The 20,975-nt window shown below is 46.8% G+C and overlaps 1 protein-coding gene across 1 annotated transcript in view; it reads left to right on the forward strand.

Annotated features, from left to right (window-relative positions):
• Nucleotides 1-12,814, forward strand: part of PPME1 (protein phosphatase methylesterase 1) — a 37,472-nt gene extending 24,658 nt beyond the window's left edge. The window contains exons 11-15 of the mRNA XM_088445842.1: nucleotides 1,062-1,191; nucleotides 4,764-4,808; nucleotides 5,255-5,319; nucleotides 10,706-10,773; nucleotides 12,092-12,814. Of these exons, the coding sequence (XP_088301968.1) occupies nucleotides 1,062-1,191; nucleotides 4,764-4,808; nucleotides 5,255-5,319; nucleotides 10,706-10,773; nucleotides 12,092-12,110 (327 nt within the window). The 3' untranslated portion in view covers nucleotides 12,111-12,814. The remainder of the gene's footprint in view (nucleotides 1-1,061; nucleotides 1,192-4,763; nucleotides 4,809-5,254; nucleotides 5,320-10,705; nucleotides 10,774-12,091) is intronic.
• Nucleotides 12,815-20,975: the final 8,161 nt, after the last annotated feature.

Here is a 20,975-nt window from a genome sequence, read left to right on the forward strand (position 1 = left end):
TTGTTAAGTAAGGAACCGTTTCATAATACAGGTACTGTATAGCACAGCTGACTTTAACGATGTGACTATAAAAGCAGAAATCCCTAGAGGTAAAGGTGTGTTGTACAATGTGGCTGAGCCCGTGCTCAATGCTTGTAAGCAATTTTAGGTCAATAATTATCATAGATTATGTAGGACTTACATTTACTTATAGTTCCTTACTGGGAAGACAACTTTTTTTTACTATCTCTACAGCTAGGAGAGTTTCAGAGCTGGGGGCTCTTTCTTGTAGGCTTCATTCCTCCTCCTTTTCATGAATGTGTACTCTGTTAGGTCAAAACACTTTTTTTTAAGTCCAATGAGGTCTCCTCTTCAATCAGGATATTCTGATTCCAGCCTTAGACAATAGGATCTCCTCAGTCTTTGGAAGTTGTCAGGGTTTTGAGTACCTTTTTGTTTGCAAAAGTTAAATGTTTGCAAGATGGCTGATCTTCCTGGTCTTCTATGATGCCCACAGGAGAGGTTGGTCGGCATCCAAGCTGGTTATGGCTAGGTGGATTACTTTAGTAATTTGTCAGCCTTACATTGAGGGAAACCTGTTCCTGTAACTGCACATTCCACCAGATCGGGGATTTGCTCCCTGGATGGAGCGGCAGGGGGGGTCTCGGCTGGCAGCCTCCTAGTCAATGTTAATGTGTCCAAAGATGCTGAAAAGATGGGTGAGATGCGCTGCGCCCTGTAACTTCTCAGCATAACCTCCTGTAGAGGCAATTTTGAGACATCCCCCAGGGTATTTAAAGTGTTGATTGTTGTTGGAAATATCTTGTGTTTCCTATCTTGTTTATTTCCTCTTTTATTATGTCCCTCTGGTGCTTGGCTATAAAATTAATTTACCAGCAGGTTATGGGGGGCATGGAAAAAAAGACAGGGAGGAGTTCATTGTTTTTGTTAAACATTAAAGTGCCAAGACTCCAGGATGAGCCTCTAGCCCCTAAGGTGCCAGTGTCCCCGCAGTGGGTTTATTGGAAAGGATTTCAGGTACAGTAGGTGTAAAAATCATGTTTTGTTTTGTTTTTTCTTAGGTGAAGAAAGAACGTCCTTATACCTGGAGGATTGAGCTGTCCAAGACAGAGAAATACTGGGACGGGTGGTTCAGGGGCTTATCTAACCTTTTCCTCAGCTGCTCCATTCCTAAGCAGCTTCTCCTGGCGGGTGAGTGATGTGACGCCTATTTCTCTGTGTGCTGTTCAGTCTGTATGTTATACACTCTGTTACCCCCCCACCCCACCCCAACCAGTAGCCTGTGACCAGCTGGTTATATCCAAGTTTTGGGGTCATTAACTGACTTATTTTCTATAATATATATATTTACATTTTACTCCAGTACTGAAGGGCAGATTTATCTGTCCCCAGTAAAGTTTTATTTCCCCACCTTGCTAGTGCTAGTCCTAGCTGTCTCCTATGATTCAGTTATATATACTGTAGAGCAGGGGTGGGGAAACCTTTTTTCTGCCGAGGGCCATTTTGATATATAGAACATTCTTCGTGGGCCGGTGCAGGCCAAGCCCACTCAGTGCGACGTCACACGGGGCGGGGCCACAATCGTCGGTGATTTCAGCAATGCCCGGAGCATCCTGAGGATGCTTCAGGGAGCTGTAAGGGCAGCCCTGTGACCATCTGAAGCGTCCTAAAGACGCTCAAGGTGGTACTGCTGCATAGATTCTGGCTGCAGGGCGCCATTCTAGGCACCCTGCTAGCCAGTTGAGGCTGGCAGAAAAAAGCTCAGAGGGCCAGGCCAAATGATTCTGCGGGCCTTACACGGCCCCCGGGCCTGAGGTTCCCCATCCTTGCTGTAGAGGGACAGCTTCATCTGTCCCCAGAAATATTGTGGAGTGTTGTAAAAACACCCTTGCTGTCTGCCTGCTCCCAATGCGGGAATCCTTTGCCCCACTTCTTTTCCCAGGGCCCAGCCCTTAGCAAAGCTTACCCTCGGCTTCCTAGGCTGAGGAGTAGATATCCCCTCCGCAGCTGTTCCTGCTTTTGCTGGTCCTCTCAGAGCAGTTGCTGTAGTGATGTCAGCAGAGAGGGCAGAAGAGTGCCAGACTACCACAGTCAGATGCTAGTGGTTCAGAAGCTGCACCAGAGGCTGTGATCTCGGAACCTATTGCAGTGCATTCGCTTACCTGGCAGAGTAGCCTGGCAGGGGACTGGGGCATTCAGTGCTCATTATTTGGAGACCTCCCCACCTGGACAGTACAGAGCACAGGATCCTCTCTCGCTCGCTCTCTCTCTCGCTGGTATTTCTTCTGTCCTTAACACAGAATCTTCAGTGTCAACCACAGATCTATAACCTGTAGTGGTCCAGGTGCTACTGACACAAACTGTCCCTGGCTCTGCCGTCTACCTTTAACTTTAGGAGCCGGCCTTTCTCCATTGTCTTTTCCTGCTTCACTCTTTCCTCTTCTGTATGTTTGAAAGTGAGACTTGGATTCTCCCGGGTGCTGATTGTCATTTGCTCCCATGCATTAACGGCTTTTCATTCCAACCAACCCACTAGTTGGATAATTGGAGGAAAGTTGGTCTGGTGTATGGCCAGCTTAAGAGGAGTATGACTGGTGCCCCAACCTTGTTGGTATTCTCCTACCATCTGCATTGCATGCCAGACCAAGCTGTCTCTAGTACAGTCAGGCTCGTTCTGCACCACAAGGGAGGTAAACCTTCAAGGGATGGTCTAGTGGACCTCAGTGCATGGACCATATTGTCATGGCAAGAAACATGAGAATATGTGAGCGCTCCAGGGTGTCCCCTGCATCCATCCCGTTTCCTAACTGAGGTTTAGCATGGCTGGCTGTAGCATTGTGGTTGTTGGTCATGATCCTTAGATCTAGAGTCTTCTCTAATAGAATGTAAGGAAGATGTTAAAATTTGAGAGCAAGGTTAAAAAGCCTATTATCCAGGGGCCTCGACTTTTCTAGATGGCCATTTGTACTCTGGAGGCTCACTTTTGGATTATCAACGGGCTCTAATGTACGGATCACAAGTAGTTGTTCCTTACCAAAGGCAATGTTCTTTCACTAAGACTAATACTGTCTCTCCTTCTATGCGACCAGTGTTTCATCAGGTACAGTATGACGGCTGCGAGGATACCCAAAGAGGTCCCTTACGCTCACTCCCACATGCATCTCCTTCAGATCGCACTGCTGGAACAGTCTTCATATCCTATCCAACTCTATATATTTATAAGGAGGCCTTTCTTGGTCTTCATCTGACAGTTGTCTATGAGGGATTCCCGACATTGGCGCTGGACAGTGTTTCATCGTCTTCGTTTCGCCTCCGGACACAAGGTCTCCATAGGTTTCCGATCAGCACATTTGTGCTCCGGGCCATTTCTCTTTCCCTTAGTGTCAGGGTACAGACAAACCTAGATGCCACTGTGGTTGCTTACCTAAACCATCAGGAGAGCACTCGCCAAGCAATGAAAGATGGTATTCTGTGATGGGGTGAAGACTATTATTCAGTGGTGATGGAGCTGCTGGCACTGCCATCTAAATTGCAAGTTCCCCCTCCTGGTGCTGGGAGTGCATCTAATCAATGAACTGGAGGTCTTGTGGTCATGTGAGTTTTTTTTACCTTTTCCCTTGATTGCTAATTTCTTGGATCAGACTGTAAGGGGTTTGGGCAGCGTTCAATACTGCTGTATGGGCTATAGGGCCTGATTCAGACCCGGTCGCTGGCAAACGTACGCTCGTTGCTGGCGATGTCTGCTAATGTACGCATGCGTCGCAGTGCATGTGCGCAAACTAGTGCGAGCGATCGGGAAGCGCTCACTCGCCCAGCAAAGACAGCCCAGTGGAATGAGTAACAGGAGAGGCCGTTTGTGGGTGGATTCAGGGGCAGGCCAGCAGTAACGGGGGAGTGGAGGTGTGAATACAGGCGTGCCTGAGTGTATCAGAGGCGTGCATAATTAATAGGCAGCATCATAGTACACGTCACCTGGCTGGTTTGTACACTGAAGTGCTCGCAGTGCTTGCGGTAGGGTAAAGGCAACCACAAGCGCTGCGAATGCTCTCGATGGTACCTGATGTACCGATGGTTGTATACACTTCCTGGAGATGACGTGCGCAAGTGGGCGTCTTAAGACAGGCTGGTGGGCGTCTGCATGCACAAAGCGATCGCACGCCAAGACATAGTGGGTGTGCTTATGCCTTGCCGTGCGATCGCCTGTCTTGCTGGGTGTGTTCCTAATTTGCATTACGGCTGGGAGCTAGCGTACGTATCTAGCGACCGGCTCTGAATCAGGCCCATAGTACACTGATTTGGTCAACATTTTGGCTAACCAGCCACGTCTTCCTTTTTAACCAGATCTGCTGATTCAGGTCCCCCTCTTTGGTCATTGCCTGCAGTAAGCAGCTTGAAGAGGATGGCTTATCAAACCATCAACCATGGGATCACAATCGTATTGTAAAGGTTCTGCAGTTGAATTCCTATCAAGCCCCCTTCATTTAAATAACTGGTCCCCCTACTCTGCCCCACCGGAATCTGGATCTTCATCTGACCATTACCCCCAGGAATGTTCCTCCTCTTGTCTTCTCGCTGGGCCTTACCATTTTCTTCCAGTGCCGTTCCTCTTAGAAAAGGTGGAACATTATCTGTGCCCCCTACAGACTCAGAGAAAAGGATTTAATAGTAACAATATAAATCCCCTGCATTCATATTCGCTAATAATCTGTATAATGTATTGTATTTTTTTTTTTCTTAATATATTTTTCTTCTGTGTTTTTCAGGAGTGGATCGGCTAGACAAAGATTTAACAATAGGACAGATGCAGGGTAAGTCACGTACATGTGACCTGCTGACGACTGCTTGTGATTGGCTTAGCAGGTACCTACCTACAGCCGCATTGCAAACAACACTGCTGCTGGTAACCGAGCAGGACATGCAGGTACTTGTAGTACCTAAATGGTTCGTCTTGGTGACAGAGAACCAATCTCCTCTGTAGAGTCCTTTAGGGGAGATGTATCTAAGCATTTATAGCGGACGTTACCCATGGCAACCAATCAGATGCTATCTATGGCTTTATAGTGTTTACCAAATAAGTGAAAGCTTGGGCAAAGTCTGGTACCTCCCCCCACCCAGGCTTATAGCAGCACAGATTGGCTGAGGAGGCCCAGTCGCAGATTATAGAAGCAGAGACGACTGACTCTTATGGAGGTCGCTGGGTTATTCCATTGCTCCCTTACCTGCCATTTATGGGGTACTGTTTATTCCATTGCAGGGAAGTTCCAGATGCAAGTTCTCCCGCAGTGCGGCCATGCTGTACATGAAGATGCGCCAGACAAAGTAAGAATAAAATAAAGCTATCCAGCTCCCACCGCTGACATCACCGCCGCCATGTCCGTCAGCTCTAAGCTAGCGCAATAATGAAGCCCGTTGCATCACCCTATTCCTTCACACTGCGGCACCGCTGCAAAACGTCGCCCTATTGCTTCCAAGAGCATATCTCAGGCATGAATGCAGAAAGTGTGAGAGGATATTGCTCTGCACCCAGACCATTCTGTGCTTTCCCAATAACCCCAGATATGTACTAGTGACAGCAGGCTGGTGTTCATTATCTTACCTTACCTAAAGGGGGTATCCACTAGACAATTAAGTTGAACGATAACGATCGTTCAATCGTTTGAAAATCGTTTGCAAAAGTGTCTAAAACGACCAGCGATGCGCGTGCCCGCTGGTCGTTTAGACATCTATCATCTTTCCAACATGCTGGTCAAGCTGACGATATCATCAGGTTCAGCATGTTTCCAGATGATTGATGACCCTGCACTGAACATCTGCTCGCTCAGTGCAGGCTCATCACACGACTGACAAACGACTGAATGATTACAATGTCGTAATCGCGCAGTCGTTTTCAGATCTTGTAGTGTATACCCACCTTTACTGTGCTCTTCTCTTCAGTTTTTACCATACTATGTGCATTGTTCCCTGCACTCGGTACCTGCCACATTGTTACTATAGTATGTACAGTATTCTCTGCTCTCAGTATATACAGTACCAGTCACATTGTTACCATAGTATGTACAGTATTCTCTGCTCTCAGTATATACAGTACCGGCCACATTGTTACTATAGTATGTACAGTATTCTCTGCTCTCAGTATATACAGTACCGGCCACATTGTTACTATAGTATGTACAGTATTCTCTGCTCTCAGTATATACAGTACCGGCCACATTGTTACTATAGTATGTACAGTATTCTCTGCTCTCAGTATATACAGTACCAGCCACATTGTTACCATAGTATGTGCAGTGTCCTCACCTTCAGAGGCCTCTAGGACCTCCTCAGCCTATCATATCCTCACCTTCAGAGGCCTCTAGGACCTCCTCAGCCTATCATATCCTCACCATGTAGTCAGGGTCGACGGTCAAAAAGGTGTCGGTCACAATTCCGACAAGTTAGGGTCAGGCTGCGGTAGGGGACAGTTAGGGTTAGGCTGCGGTAGGGGACAGTTAGGGTTAGGCTGCGGTAGGGGACAGTTAGGGTTAGGCTGCGGTAGGGGACAGTTGGGGTTAGGCTGCGGTAGGGGACAGTTGGGGTTAGGCTGCGGTAGGGGACAGTTGGGGTTAGGCTGCGGTAGGGGACAGTTGGGGTTAGGCTGCGGTAGGGGACAGTTGGGGTTAGGCTGCGGTAGGGGACAGTTGGGGTTAGGCTGTGGTAGGGGACAGTTGGGGTTAGGCTGCGGTAGGGGACAGTTGGGGTTAGGCTGCGGTAGGGGACAGTTGGGGTTAGGCTGCGGTAGGGGACAGTTGGGGTTAGGCTGCGGTAGGGGACAGTTGGGGTTAGGCTGCGGTAGGGGACAGTTGGGGTTAGGCTGCGGTAGGGGACAGTTGGGGTTAGGCTGCGGTAGGGGACAGTTGGGGTTAGGCTGCGGTAGGGGACAGTTGGGGTTAGGCTGCGGTAGGGGACAGTTGGGGTTAGGCTGCGGTAGGGGACAGTTGGGGTTAGGCTGCGGTAGGGGACAGTTGGGGTTAGGCTGCGGTAGGGGACAGTTGGGGTTAGGCTGCGGTAGGGGACAGTTGGGGTTAGGCTGCGGTAGGGGACAGTTGGGGTTAGGCTGCGGTAGGGGACAGTTGGGGTTAGGCTGCGGTAGGGGACACTTGGGGTTAGGCTGCGGTAGGGGACACTTGGGGTTAGGCTGCGGTAGGGGACACTTGGGGTTAGGCTGCAGTTTGATTGTTGGGATGCCACTATTGGTATTCTGACCGTCTGCATCGTGACCAGTGGGATCCCGCACCTAACCCCTCTAGGACCTCTCCAACCTCCTCACCAGTTACTTCTCAGTTCACTTGGAAATTAATCGGCACAGAACCTGGGCGTTTGCATGATTAAGAGGTAGAGGCCTCATGGGATTCAATCGGGAAACCGGCTGACGTAAGCCCGACAGCCGGCTTCCCGATTGCTTTATCCCGGCGAGGGTTAAATGACAGGCGTCTAAATCTAGACGCCTGTCATTTTTCTGATGCCGGGAGACCGGCGCCCGGCATCCCGATCGAAGGGATGCCAGGCGCCGCGAGCAGACAGCCCTCCCCTCCCGCGGCTGTCTGCTCCCCCCCCCCCCCCCCCCGGGGAACTTAGGTTTAGGCAGCAGGGAAGGGGGGATTAGGGTTAGGTACAGGGGGAGGAGGTTAGGGTTAGGGGGGTTAGGTTAGTTTGTTCTTACCTGGGGACGATCGGGATTTCCAGCGTTGCCGGGATCTCTGCATCTGTTGGGCTGCCGCTGCTGGGAATCAAACTGCCTGCCATGCGTCAGCCGGTCTTTCATACCGAATGCGGCCTCACATACAGTATGTGGTTTAGTAAAGACTCTATTTAGGCAACTGACTGCCTGCCTCTGAGAGACTGGAGAGTGGGATGGGGTCGGGGGCTGAATAGTAAAAACAGACATTTCACTCCCCTCAGAATGATGCACAGGTCGTCCAGATTATTATTCTACATCCAAGCAAGTGATGCAGAAACATTAGTCTGGGAATTACTATTATACATCCAAACAGAGGATAATATGTTAACGGATAACGTACATGACAAAGGTACAGATACACACACAGTGCACTCAGCAAGTCTAAAGGAAAACCCATTGAAGTAGCTGAATAGTGCAATTTCCTAGACAGGTTCCTAATGGAGGAGAGCACCACTTCTAATCCTGCCTGACATTAAATGGAGGATCTTTGTAGGGAAAATCCCGCCAAGCACAGGAGAAGAATACTCCACAGCTCCTGGTCCAGCACCATAACATGGCCCTGTCTAACACCGTGCCCCTGATCTCTATGGCTGGCGGGAAAGCCTCTGAGACCATCGGGGCCTCCCTATCCTGTGTCTCTGAGCACCGGAATCCTGTACTCACCGAAGCTGATAATAATCAGAGGACCGCATCAGACACCGCATCAAGCACTGCGAGAGAGACGGACTGCGCCTTGTGCCAGACACAGCATCCCGTTAGGCGGGAATTCTCCAGCGCTGGCACCTGAGAACAGTTCAGTAATTGTACAACCAGAATGCCAGGACTGGGAGCCAGGTCCTGTGCCACTTATCTGCACCGAGCATCTTTATTCGCATAAATAAAACAACTGGCAATGACAGAGCTGCATTGTTAGCGGTCACCGATCACCGGGGTGTACATCTACTGTATGTGCGACTAAATTTGAATCTGTAAGATGCAGGCGGCCGCGTCTCTTCCTCACGCCGTGCTCTGTTGTGCTTCTTCTGCGACCGTGTGGATATAGCTGCAGCCCAGCGTCTCTAGTACACCGTGACCGGCTTTGCGCTGCGACTAAGACTCAACAGTACTTCCCTGGGAGCGTCTCAGCGGCGCCAAGCGTCTTGCGCCGTATGGCATAAAGACTCCAAGTGTACGAGGACACATCTGTAACCGTTGCGGCAGACAGAGCACTAAATAGCACTACTGGTACCAGGAAGTTTTCAAGGAAAACTTCTGTAAAAATATTGAACATAAACCGTAATAGAAATTAATATAATTATATCTGAAGAGCGTCATGTTTCAGGCCAAAAAAGGGCTTAAAATATTTGTGCGAACAGAGCAGCTGGCCCGGCTTATACACAGACTGACAGACTTCACTTTGGGGTCTAACCTGACAGAGAAGGACTTCACCGCACTAAACACAGATCTGCAAAAAGCTGAGACGCACCCATGCACATCCATACACAGGGGCCAGAGGAGCAAAACTGGCCCTAAGCAAGCAGCTTAGGGCAAACACATAGCATGCCTGCACTACAGTCTGTGGGCCAGCAGAGGGCGGTGAGGAGCGGCTCCTATAAATGAATACATGCCTTAGAAAATAAGAACTTGTCTCATTGATGTTGTGTGTGAAAATGTAGATACATTTTGCAGTTATCTCTTTATTGCAACTACGTAGGCAGGGGCCATCTTATATTCCATAATGGCAGATGCCATTGATGAGTTTGTGGTCTGTAATAACGGAGCCCAGTCTTCTCAACAAATCCATAACCATGAAACATTGAAAACATACAGTAGTAATTTGCATTTATTATTGGTCATCATTTATTGATAACAGTGTAAGGACAGCACAGACGGTGTAATGGTTAGCATTACTGCCTCACAGCACTGAGGTCGTGGGTTCAATTCCCGCTACGGCCCTAATGGTGCATACACACGGTTAGATTTTCTGTGAGATATGAACGATAACGATTTTAAAAATCGTTCATATCTGAAGGAAAATCTGACATGTTTGTCAGATGAACGATGCGCGTTCCCGCTGGTCAGATAACGATATCTGACATCTGATGTGTTTGCAGTCAGAAACCATTCAATCGTTCATCTGACCATGTGAATGCTCCATCTCTGTGTGGAGTTTGTATATTCTCCCTGTGCTTGCGTGGGTTTCCTCCGGGTGCTCTGGTTTCCTCCCACACTATAAAATATACTGGTAGGTTAATTGGCTCCCAACACAAATTAACCATAGTGTGTGTGTGTACATGTGATAGGCAATATAGAGTGTAAGCTCCACTGGGGCAGGGACTGATGTGAATGGACAAATATTCTCTGTATAGCGCTGTGGAATATGTGCGCGCTACATAAATAACTGGTAATAAATAAATAATAAAGGACCAGATAATAAAGAAATGGTGATGGGCAGATCAGCATTACTGCATTGGGACCTACAATCCTGCTAACCTGCATAGGCCTCAAATGGTGATGTAGAGGGGGTAGCGTTCTGTTCCTGGTTCCCCCTACTCGTTCATATCATGCCTAACAACATGGATGGTTATATCGGCCATGCCCCTCTGAAGGCGTCTGTCGTGCATGCTCACGTCTCACGCCTACCTGATGATATTTTTTATCAGCACTCGATTTTATTATATAGCTAATGTGTAAAGGTAAAATGTACATGTCGTCCTGATAAAATGTAAGTGTTCCATGTTACTGAATTTTGCAAAATCAGAAAAATGCTACTTAGTCTGTACAAGGTCTCACTTTGTATTAGACTGTAGGGGCTCTGAATTTGTACAGATCGGAGCTGATCTGTAATGTTACAGCATACCTCTACAGGCACCACCATGTGTAGTTATAATGCTAAAGATTATATATATATATATATATATATATATATATATATATGAGATAGAGATAGATAGATATATGTGTGTGTAGTTCTTTTGTCAGACTGATGGAATCTCCCCTCCTGAGCAGGTCGCTGAAGCAGTCGCTACATTCTTGGTGCGTCATCGATTTGCAGAACCAGTTGGGGGCTTTCAATGGTAAGCACATCATTTATCACTGTCAGAGAAGTTCTAGTGCAGAATATGAAAAGCATGTAATACGCCCCTGTCCTGTCCTCCTTACCAACTCTCTCTGTCTTTATCTATTTTGCCATACTAAGCTGTTATGAAATATTACATTTATTTGTTATAGGGGGATGTTCTCTAAAGTCAGGGCACTGTATTGTATTTAAACTATTGTCTCCTACACACCTCAGATGTCTTCAGTTTTTAAGCAAGTGGGGACGGGACAATTGCAGCCATTCAAACGCAGACAGAGCTGATCTTGTCACTGCAAATATGATTGTTAGTGAGGACAGGGCTGCATGTGACAGGGGCAGTGACATGATGTGAGGAGGGGAATGGAGACAGCAGGAGGTCACAGACAGAGTTATATACTGGGAGGAGCAGGATCCCCAGCAGCACAGAGTATATCAGGAGATGACTGATGTGTCAGTGAGGACAGGGTGGCATGTGACAGGGGCAGTGACATGATGTGAGGAGGGGAATGGAGACAGCGGGAAGTCACAGACTGAGAGTTATATACTGGGAGGAGCAGGATCCCCAGCAGCACAGAGTATATAAGGAGATGAGTTAGTGAGGACAGGGCTTTATGTGACAGGGGCAGTGACATGATGTGAGGAGGGGAATGGAGACAGCAGGAAGTCACAGACTGAGAGTTATATACTGGGAGGAGCAGGGTCCCCAGCAGCACAGAGTATATCAGGAGATGAGTGATGTATTAGTGAGGACAGAGCTGCATGTGACAGGGGCAGTGACATGATGTGAGGAGGGGAATGGAGACAGCAGGAAGTCACAGACTGAGAGTTATATACTGGGAGGAGCAGGGTCCCCAGCAGCACAGAGTATATCAGGAGATGAGTGATGTATTAGTGAGGACAGAGCTGCATGTGACAGGGGCAGTGACATGATGTGAGGAGGGGAATGGAGACAGCAGGAAGTCACAGACTGAGAGTTATATACTGGGAGGAGCAGGGCTCCCCAGCAGCACAGTGTATATAAGGAGATGAGTGATGTATTAGTGAGGACAGGGCTGCATGTGACATGATGTGAGGAGGGGAATGGAGACAGCAGGAAGTCACAGACTGAGAGTTATATAATGGGAGGAGCAGGGTCCCCAGCAGCACAGAGTATATCAGGAGATGAGTGATGTGTTAGTGAGGACAGTGCTGCATGTGACAGGGGCAGTGACATGATGTGAGGAGGGGAATGGAGGCAGCAGGAAGCCAGAGACTGAGATATGGAAGGTGCAGGGTCTCCTAGCAGCACAGAATAATGTGTCATTTGTTTCTTTCAGTGTGTACCCGGCCTGTTAGTAACCTGCAGTCTGTGGGCACAGAGTCGTCTTGTAAATATTCTGCTCCAGAGACCTCCTGGATGTTGCTGGTTTGCTTCATCAACCCGGGCACAGCAGAGAGATGCCGGTATCCTCTGTCCGTACACGCAAATCATTATAGCAGCCACACGTGTCCATGTTTAGTCTTTATGTTCTGATTGGGTTTCCACCCGCGCTGTATGAGAACACACAGGATCACGCAGCTGGACCTCGGAGAACTGGCGATCCACTTTCCTCCTAAATTATTAACTGAAGTGAAGAAATAAAGACGACAGATAATCGTCCAGCACCTGCTTCCTGACAGTATTCCGTACGCTGTCGTTTTACTGGAGGGCAGCGCCAACGTCGGGCCACAAACCCTGTGTGTGAAAGAGGAAACGCAGACTTTATGCTGTATAAAATCTTTATGGGTTCTAGGTTACATAAAGTGACAAACCAGCTTTAGTCTTATTAAACTGTTCCTGATCTGCATTCACATGAAAGCGTGATGAAGCTGTAGCACAATAAGCGCCAGGCAGCAGAGTATTGCCCAGCAGTGACCTGGACGGAGGGAATCGCAGACGTCTCCAGCAGAGCAATTCTATGTGGTGATCAATTTCTTTTTTTTTTTTTTTTTTTTTTTTTTATGTACTGTAATATTAAAATATAAATAAAAAGTGAGCATTGCTGGCTGCACTTATCTTAGGAAGGTTGTGGTACATTCTCTTTGATGCAGTGAGCGCCGCCCTGCTGGTGAAAGTGGTGCACTCATAGCATCGTAGACATCATACTTGTTATTGACTTGTGATATTTTAGGACTCCACCTGTGTCAGGAGCGTAGACAGCCCCCACTCATTGTGTGTAATGGATAGCCAGCTACCGGTATATAAACTACTGTGGTAAAGGATAATGATAACACTGGAAATTATTTATGCTCTCATTGCCTTGTTTGGGAGGGGGTTCAGCTCCCCCCACCCGCCCTGCTTCCTTCCCAATGACAGAATTCCTATCTATGCACACCTCACAAATAGCATAAACACTATGCTTCCAATCATTGCACTAATCAGTCAGGAGCGCAGTTATTTACCCTCGCCATCTATATGTCCGATACGTGTCCTCTCATCAGGTTTACATTGCGCAGGTTTCTTAAAACGCCTCCCAAAGAAAAAAATGCTGTGACCCACAGCAACCAGTCAGATTACTGCTTTTATTTTGTAAACTGCACTAGAAAAATAACAGAATCTGATTGGTTGCAATCACCAGCCTTTTCTTTGGAACATTTCATAGCCTCCCCCTTTTACCTTCTGTGCTGCCAGCTTTGTGCCACTCCCAACATGCCTCCATATAAACCTCCTCTGCTGCCTTGTAAGGTTGGCCGTGGTCTTAGGGGTGAGCCCTGGAACTGGAACGTCCATTGGATCAGGGTATTTAGGTTGGGAACGGACTTGCTGTGAGCTTTATTTTTCAAGTGGACCCGTCCCCATCGATGGAGGCAGCCATCTTGTGAGCTGAACGATTATGCAGCCAATGAAACTGCTTCGAACCATTGACATCACTAGTTTATTGCCAACCTAATATTCATAGGGCCTGACAGAGAGCGACCAACCAATCAGCTCCCAACTGTCATTTTTTTCAAACACAGCCTGGAACATGACAGTTGGGAGCTGATTGGTTGGTCGTTTATCACTCTCCACTTTATCACTTCCCAGAGCTTCATACATCTGCCCCATTGTGTCTTGGTGACAGGTCCACCTTCAATCAGCCTCCCAACTTGGACACAGCCAACCTGTCTCGCCAGCTGTTGTGGAACTACAAGGCCCAGCAGGCTCTTCCATTACAGGTGCGATTGATCAATACCACTAGTCGGAGGCTGTGATGGCTTGTCTAGAGATTCTTTGACAATTGTAGAGCCACAGGTTTCCCAAATCTTCTCTATAGTGCCCCCCAGTGGTTTATGTGTACAACACAACTTTAACACGTTTATCTTGAGTGCTGCCATATTGTTCAACAACAAGCTGTACAAAATCTGCTTTACTTCTATTGTACCTCATATACGTATGCAACTCCTGGCATAATAATGGAGCCGTCCGACAGACGGATTTACTCAGTACGATGGTAGAAAGCCAGACGTTGAAGATTGCATGGTCGTTACCCATTCATTGCTGGCACAACGGTGAGAGGCCGACAGCCTCACTGCAAGTTATTGTGTTTTTTTTTTTTTTTTTTTCTCGTTCTGCTTTTGTAACCACTCTGACATTGGCGCGGTTCTCCTGGGTTAATCTCTCTGACATCACTCAATCTGTTTACTCCTGAGCAGAATCGCTTTATGGCCGCAGTTTTTTTTACTGAATGTAAACATTATTTATGGACAGATATGACCGGACATTGATGAGATACAATGAACTTTCCGCGTTCAAATTCTATAAACCAGACCACAATAATAATAATAATAATAATAAAAAACCTACCTAAACATCAAACACTGAGAACTGTTTTATTCAGTCTGATTCTGTTATTGCTGTGTTTTTTAGATGATTTGTGTAAATATTACAAATAAACTTTTATTTTTGTAGTGGGGCACACACACCAGGCCGAGGAGATATAGAGACCATAATGACTTTGGTGCTTTAAATATATACAAGCTGTATACTCTCCTCCCATTTCTATATCCCCATTGACCATGAATTGTGAGGGGGGGGGGGGGGGGGGTGTATTTCCACCTCTGTAAGGCGTCATCGATATCAGTTACAGTAGTATAAAGTGGGTGTGACTGCCGGCCTGAGGTGGACACACTGCCGATGTCGCTTGTAGTGGGGCAATTATTTTGCTACTGTGCATGCGTCAAAGTTGCACAGAGCATACGTCCCAATTGTATCCATACAGAGTTGCAGTTGTGATATCAGGCGCGAGCAGGAAGGAGTGTAGTGGGCAGTAACAGGGAGGTATCTTAGCGCGCACACGCAGGTGGTCTGTCTCATGGTGTCGCAGGGCTGTTGGTGATAGTGGCTGTATACACACAGAAGGCCGTACATGGACGAGAAGCTGCACCTTCCCATAGGGCTGGTGCAAGTTTTGATGGTGCGACAAATGGTGGCGTAGCAGGATGCACCAAACGGTATTACTTAATGCTGACCGCCTTGCCGGCCATGTATAATATCTCGGGTCTCTATCTCTATAGTGAGGTTTCTTTGGAACAGATTAAATACAACAAACTCTGAAAGCATTATCGCAAAGGCGTCCCAACAGACGGTGACACCCTCTGCAGTGCCTCTAGAACCCTTGCGTGACTATGAAAGGGGACGAGGCCCCGTGCCTGTGAGTTCACACTCTGGATTTGTGCCGTTTTGGGGGCGTGCCCGGGTGTCATGCCCCTATCCTGGTCATGCTGGGTGTAAAGCCCAGGGCTGTTCTTTACGGCGAGTGCAGGGTTAATGGATGAAAGCTAGTAATCGTGTTCTTTTCAGTGGGACTACAGGTACCAGCAAGCCTGTTCTGGCATGACAGTACTTGGAGAACCTCACGTGCCACCATATCCAGACAGTAAGGGCCCAGTAGCACCCGCATCCCCGGTAAGAAGAAAATATTTTAAAAAAGACAGTACATGGACACCGAATATGTTAACACTGTGGGCCTGATTCAGTAAGGATCGCTATTGTGATCGCAACTCCATAATCGTAATATACTACTGATTGCAATCGCGATGCTGTTGCAGCCTAACATAAGGACGCCCACATCCCCTTACACGCATCCGTAATACTTGGCTAAATAGCAAAATCATCGGTCCCTCACGCAGAATGACGGGACCCACGGACCCGGAAGCACTGTACGGAAATACTGTGTCCATAACAGCGCTTCCCGGAAAATGACAGAACCCACGGACCCGGAAGCACTGTACGGAAATACTGTGTACATAACAGCGCTTCCCGGAGAATGACGGGACCCACGGACCCGGAAGCACTGTACGGAAATACTGTGTACATAACAGCGCTTCCCGGAGAATGACAGATCCCACGGACCCGGAAGCACTGTACGGAAATACTGTGTACATAACAGCGCTTCCTGGAGAAAGACTGGACCCATGGACACGGAAGCACTGTACGGAAATACTGTGTACATAACAGCGCTTCTCGGAGAATGACGGGGCCCACGGACCCGGAAGCACTGTACGGAAATACTGTGTACATAACAGCGCTTCCCGGAGAAAGACGGGACCCATGGACACGGAAGCACTGTACGGAAATACTGTGTACATAACAGCGCTTCCTGGAGAATGACAGAACCCACGGACCCGGAAGCACTGTACGGAAATACTGTGTACATAACAGCGCTTCCCGGAGAATGACAGAACCCACGGACCCGGAAGCACTGTACGGAAATACTGTGTACATAACAGCGCTTCCTGGAGAAAGACGGGACCCATGAGGCTTCCTACACTTTAGCGCTGATTGGCTAAGAGTCAAACGTCTCTCTGCATCTCTGTATTAGATCTCTGCATTTCTTTATCGTAGCTCTGCATCTATGTATTACAGTTCTGCATCTCTTTATGTATTGCAGCTCTGCATTTCTATGTATTACAGCCAGTGGCGTAACTAGGGTATTTGGAGCCCAGGGCAAATTTGAAAAGGGAGCCCCCTAACATCCCGATATGTGAGCGCGCCGAAGGCCCCATGTAGTGGTCCCCCCAAATGCAGTGCCCCATGTAGTGGTCCCCCCAAATGCAGTGCCCCATGTAGTGTTCCCCCGTATGCAGTGCCCCCAGTAGCAGTCCCCACAATGCAGTGCGCCCAGTTGTGGTATCCCCTTATGCAGTGCCCTTTATATGGTGTCCCCAGCAGTAGTCCCCCCCCATGCAGTTTTCCCAGTAGTGGTCCCCCCTTATGCAGGCACCCAGTAGTGATCCCCCCCCTATCTAGTGCCCCCTGTAGTGGTTCCCCCAGTGCAGTGCCCCTAGCAGTAAGCCCCTTATATAGTGCCCCCAGCAGTAGTCCCCCCCCCCTCCCATGCAGTGCCCCCAGTAGTGGTCCCCCTGATGCAGGCCCCCAGTAGTGACCCCCTCTATCCAGTGGTCCCTGTAGTGGTCCTTCCTGTTATTGCCCCCAGTTGTGGTCCCCCCAGTGCAGTGCCCCTAGTAGTAGGCCCCTTTTATAATGCCCCCAGTAGTAGTCCCCCCCCCCCAAGTAGTGGTCCCCAGTTGAGGTACCCCCTCCCGATTAAGTGTCCCCAGTAATAGCCCTCCCAGTAGAGGTCCTCCCAATAATGGTGCCCCCAGTAATAGCCCCCCCCAGTAGAGGTCCTCCCAATAATGGTGCCCCCAGTAGTAGCCACCCCCCCACGTAGCTGATTACTGGTACCGGCTCCCGCCTCTGCACTCCCCGTTAGAGCAGAGTGGGAGCCCGGTAACCGGGGGAGACCCTGGATAACGCCACCGTTATTATCAAGGGGCTTTCCCCGATATTTTTTAAAAATTTATTTTTAGTAACTCTGGTCGGATCACATTTCCCATTACAATTATGGGAAATGCGATCTGCTTTACTAAAAATAAGTGATACTTAGGGGTTGGAGTAGAATTTTACTAATTCTACTCCAATTGCCCTGTAATAACTATAGGTGAAACTAAAATAATGTGAAAAGGGAGTAAAAATAATGTTAATAAATAGAGCCCTATGTGTTACAGCTCTACATCTCTATGTATCATAGCTCTGCATCTCTATGTATTACAGCTCTACATCTCTATGTATCACAGCTCTGCATCTCTATGTATTACAGCTCTACATCTCTATGTATTACAGCTCTACATCTCTGTATCACAGCTCTGCATCTATATGTATTACAGCTCTACATCTCTATGTATCACAGCTCTGCATCTCTATGTGTTACAGCTCTACATCTCTATGTATTACAGCTCTACATCTCTATGTATTACAGCTCTACATCTCTGTGTTACAGCTCTACATCTCTGTGTTACAGCTCTACATCTCTATGTGTTACAGTTCTACATCTCTGTGTTACAGCTCTACATCTCTATGTGTTACAGCTCTACATCTCTATGTGTTACATCTCTGCATCTCTATGTATTACAGCTCTACATCTCTATGTATTACAGCTCTACATCTCTGTGTTACATCTCTACATATTACAGCTCTGCATCTCTGTTAGAGCTCTACATCTCTGTGTTACAGCTCTATTACAGCTCTGCATGTCTTTATGTATTACAGCTCTGCATGTCTTTATGTATTACAGCTCTGCATGTCTTTATCACAGCTCTAAATCTCTGTGTTATAGCTCTGCATCTCTATGTATTACAGCTCTGCATCTCTATGTATTACAGCTCTGCATTTCTTCATCACAGCTCTGCATCTCTATGTATTACAGCTCTACATCTCTGTATCACAGCTCTGCATCTATATGTATCACAGCTCTGCATCTCTAGGTATCACAGCTCTGCATCTCTAGGTATCACAGCTCTGCATCTCTATGTATCACAGCTCTGCATCTCTATGTATCACAGCTCTGCATCTCTATGTATTACAGCTCTGCAATTCTGTATCACAGCTCTGCATCTCTATGTATTACAGCTCTGCATCTCTATGTATTACAGCCCTTCATCTCTATGTATTACAGCTCTGCATCTCTTAAGATCTGTGTATATCTGTGCATTTCTTTATCACAGCTCTGCATCTCTATGTATCACAGCTCTGCATCTCTATGTATTACAGCTCTGCATCTCTATGTATCACAGCTCTGCATCTCTATGTATCACAGCTCTGCATCTCTATGTATTACAGCTCTGCAATTCTGTATCACAGCTCTGCATCTCTATGTATTACAGCTCTGCATCTCTATGTATTACAGCCCTTCATCTCTATGTATTACAGCTCTGCATCTCTTAAGATCTGTGTATATCTGTGCATTTCTTTATCACAGCTCTGCATCTCTATGTATTACAGCTCTACATCTCTGTATCACAGCTCTGCATCTATATGTATTACAGCTCTACATCTCTATGTATTACAGCTCTGCATCTATATGTGTTACAGCTCTACATCTCTATGTATTACAGCTCTGCATCTATGTGTTACAGCTGTGCAACTCTTTATGTATTACAGTCTGCATTTCTTTATTACAGCTCTACATCTCTGTGTTATAGCTCTACATCTCTATGTATTATAGCTCTGCATCACTGTGTATTACAGCTCTACATCTCTATGTATTATAGCTCTGCATCACTATGTATTACAGCTCTACATCTCTATGTATTAAAGCTCTGCGTCTTTATGTGTTACAGCTCTGCATCTATGTGTTACAGCTGTGCAACTCTTTATGTATTAGTCTGCATTTCTTTATTACAGCTCTACATCTCTGTGTTATAGCTCTACATCTCTATGTATTATAGCTCTGCATCACTGTGTATTACAGCTCTACATCTCTATGTATTATAGCTCTGCATCACTATGTATTACAGCTCTACATCTCTATGTATTAAAGCTCTGCGTCTCTGTGTTACAGCTGTGCAACTCTTTATGTATTACAGCTCTGCATCTCTATGTATTACAGCTCTGCGTCTCTAGAGATGCAGAGCTGTAATACAGAGATGTAGAGCTGTGATAGAAATGTAGCGCTTTAATACATAGAGATGCAGCTCTGCCTCTATATATTACAGCTCTGCATTTATGTATTACAGCTCTGCATCTCTTTATGTATTATAGCTCTACATCTCTTTATCACAGCTCTACATCTCTATGTATTACAGCTCTACATCTCTTTATCACAGCTCTGCATCTCTAGGTATCACAGCTCTGCATCTCTATGTATCACAGCTCTGCATCTCTATGTATCACAGCTCTACATCTCTATGTATTACAGCTCTGCATTTCTTTATCACAGCTCTACATCTCTATGTATCACAGCTCTGCATTTCTTTATCACAGCTCTGCATCTCTATGTATTACAGCTATGCATCTGTTTCACAGCTCTGCATCTCTGTTTATTAAAGCTCTACATATCTGTGTTACAGCTCTGCATCTCTATGCATTACAGCTCTGCTTCTATATATTACAGCTCTGCATCTCTATGTATCACAGCTCTGCATCTCTATGTATTACAGCTATACATCTATTTATTACAGCTCTGCGTCTCTCTGTATTAAAGCTCTACATATCTGTGTTACAGCTTTGCATCTCTTTCTGTATTACAGCTCTGCATCTTTTTCTGTATTACAGCTCTGCATCTGTGTATATCTGTGCATTTCTTTATCACAGCTCTGCATCTTTATGTATCACAGCTCTGCATCTCTATGTATCACAGCTCTGCATCTCTATGTATTATAGCTCTGCATCTCTATGTATTACAGCTCTGCAATTCTGTATCACAGCTCTACATCTGTGTTATAGCTCTGCATCTATGTATTACAGCTCTGCATCTCTAGGTATCACAGCTCTGCATCTCTAGGTATCACAGCTCTGCATCTCCAGGTATCACAGCTCTGCATCTCTAGGTATCACAGCTCTGCATCTCTAGGTATCACAGCTCTGCATCTCTATGTATCACAGCTCTGCATCTCTATGTATCACAGCTCTGCATCTCTATGTATTACAGCTCTGCAATTCTGTATCACAGCTCTGCATCTCTATGTATTACAGCTCTGCATCTCTATGTATTACAGCCCTTCATCTCTATGTATTACAGCTCTGCATCTCTTAAGATCTGTGTATATCTGTGCATTTCTTTATCACAGCTCTGCATCTCTATGTATCACAGCTCTGCATCTCTATGTATCACAGCTCTGCATCTCTATGTATCACAGCTCTGCATCTCTATGTATTACAGCTCTGCAATTCTGTATCACAGCTCTGCATCTCTATGTATT

This window comes from Taudactylus pleione, unplaced genomic scaffold (genome assembly GCF_031769625.1).
Source record: "Taudactylus pleione unplaced genomic scaffold, aTauple2 ptg000390l, whole genome shotgun sequence".
Lineage (NCBI taxonomy): Eukaryota > Metazoa > Chordata > Amphibia > Anura > Myobatrachidae > Taudactylus > Taudactylus pleione.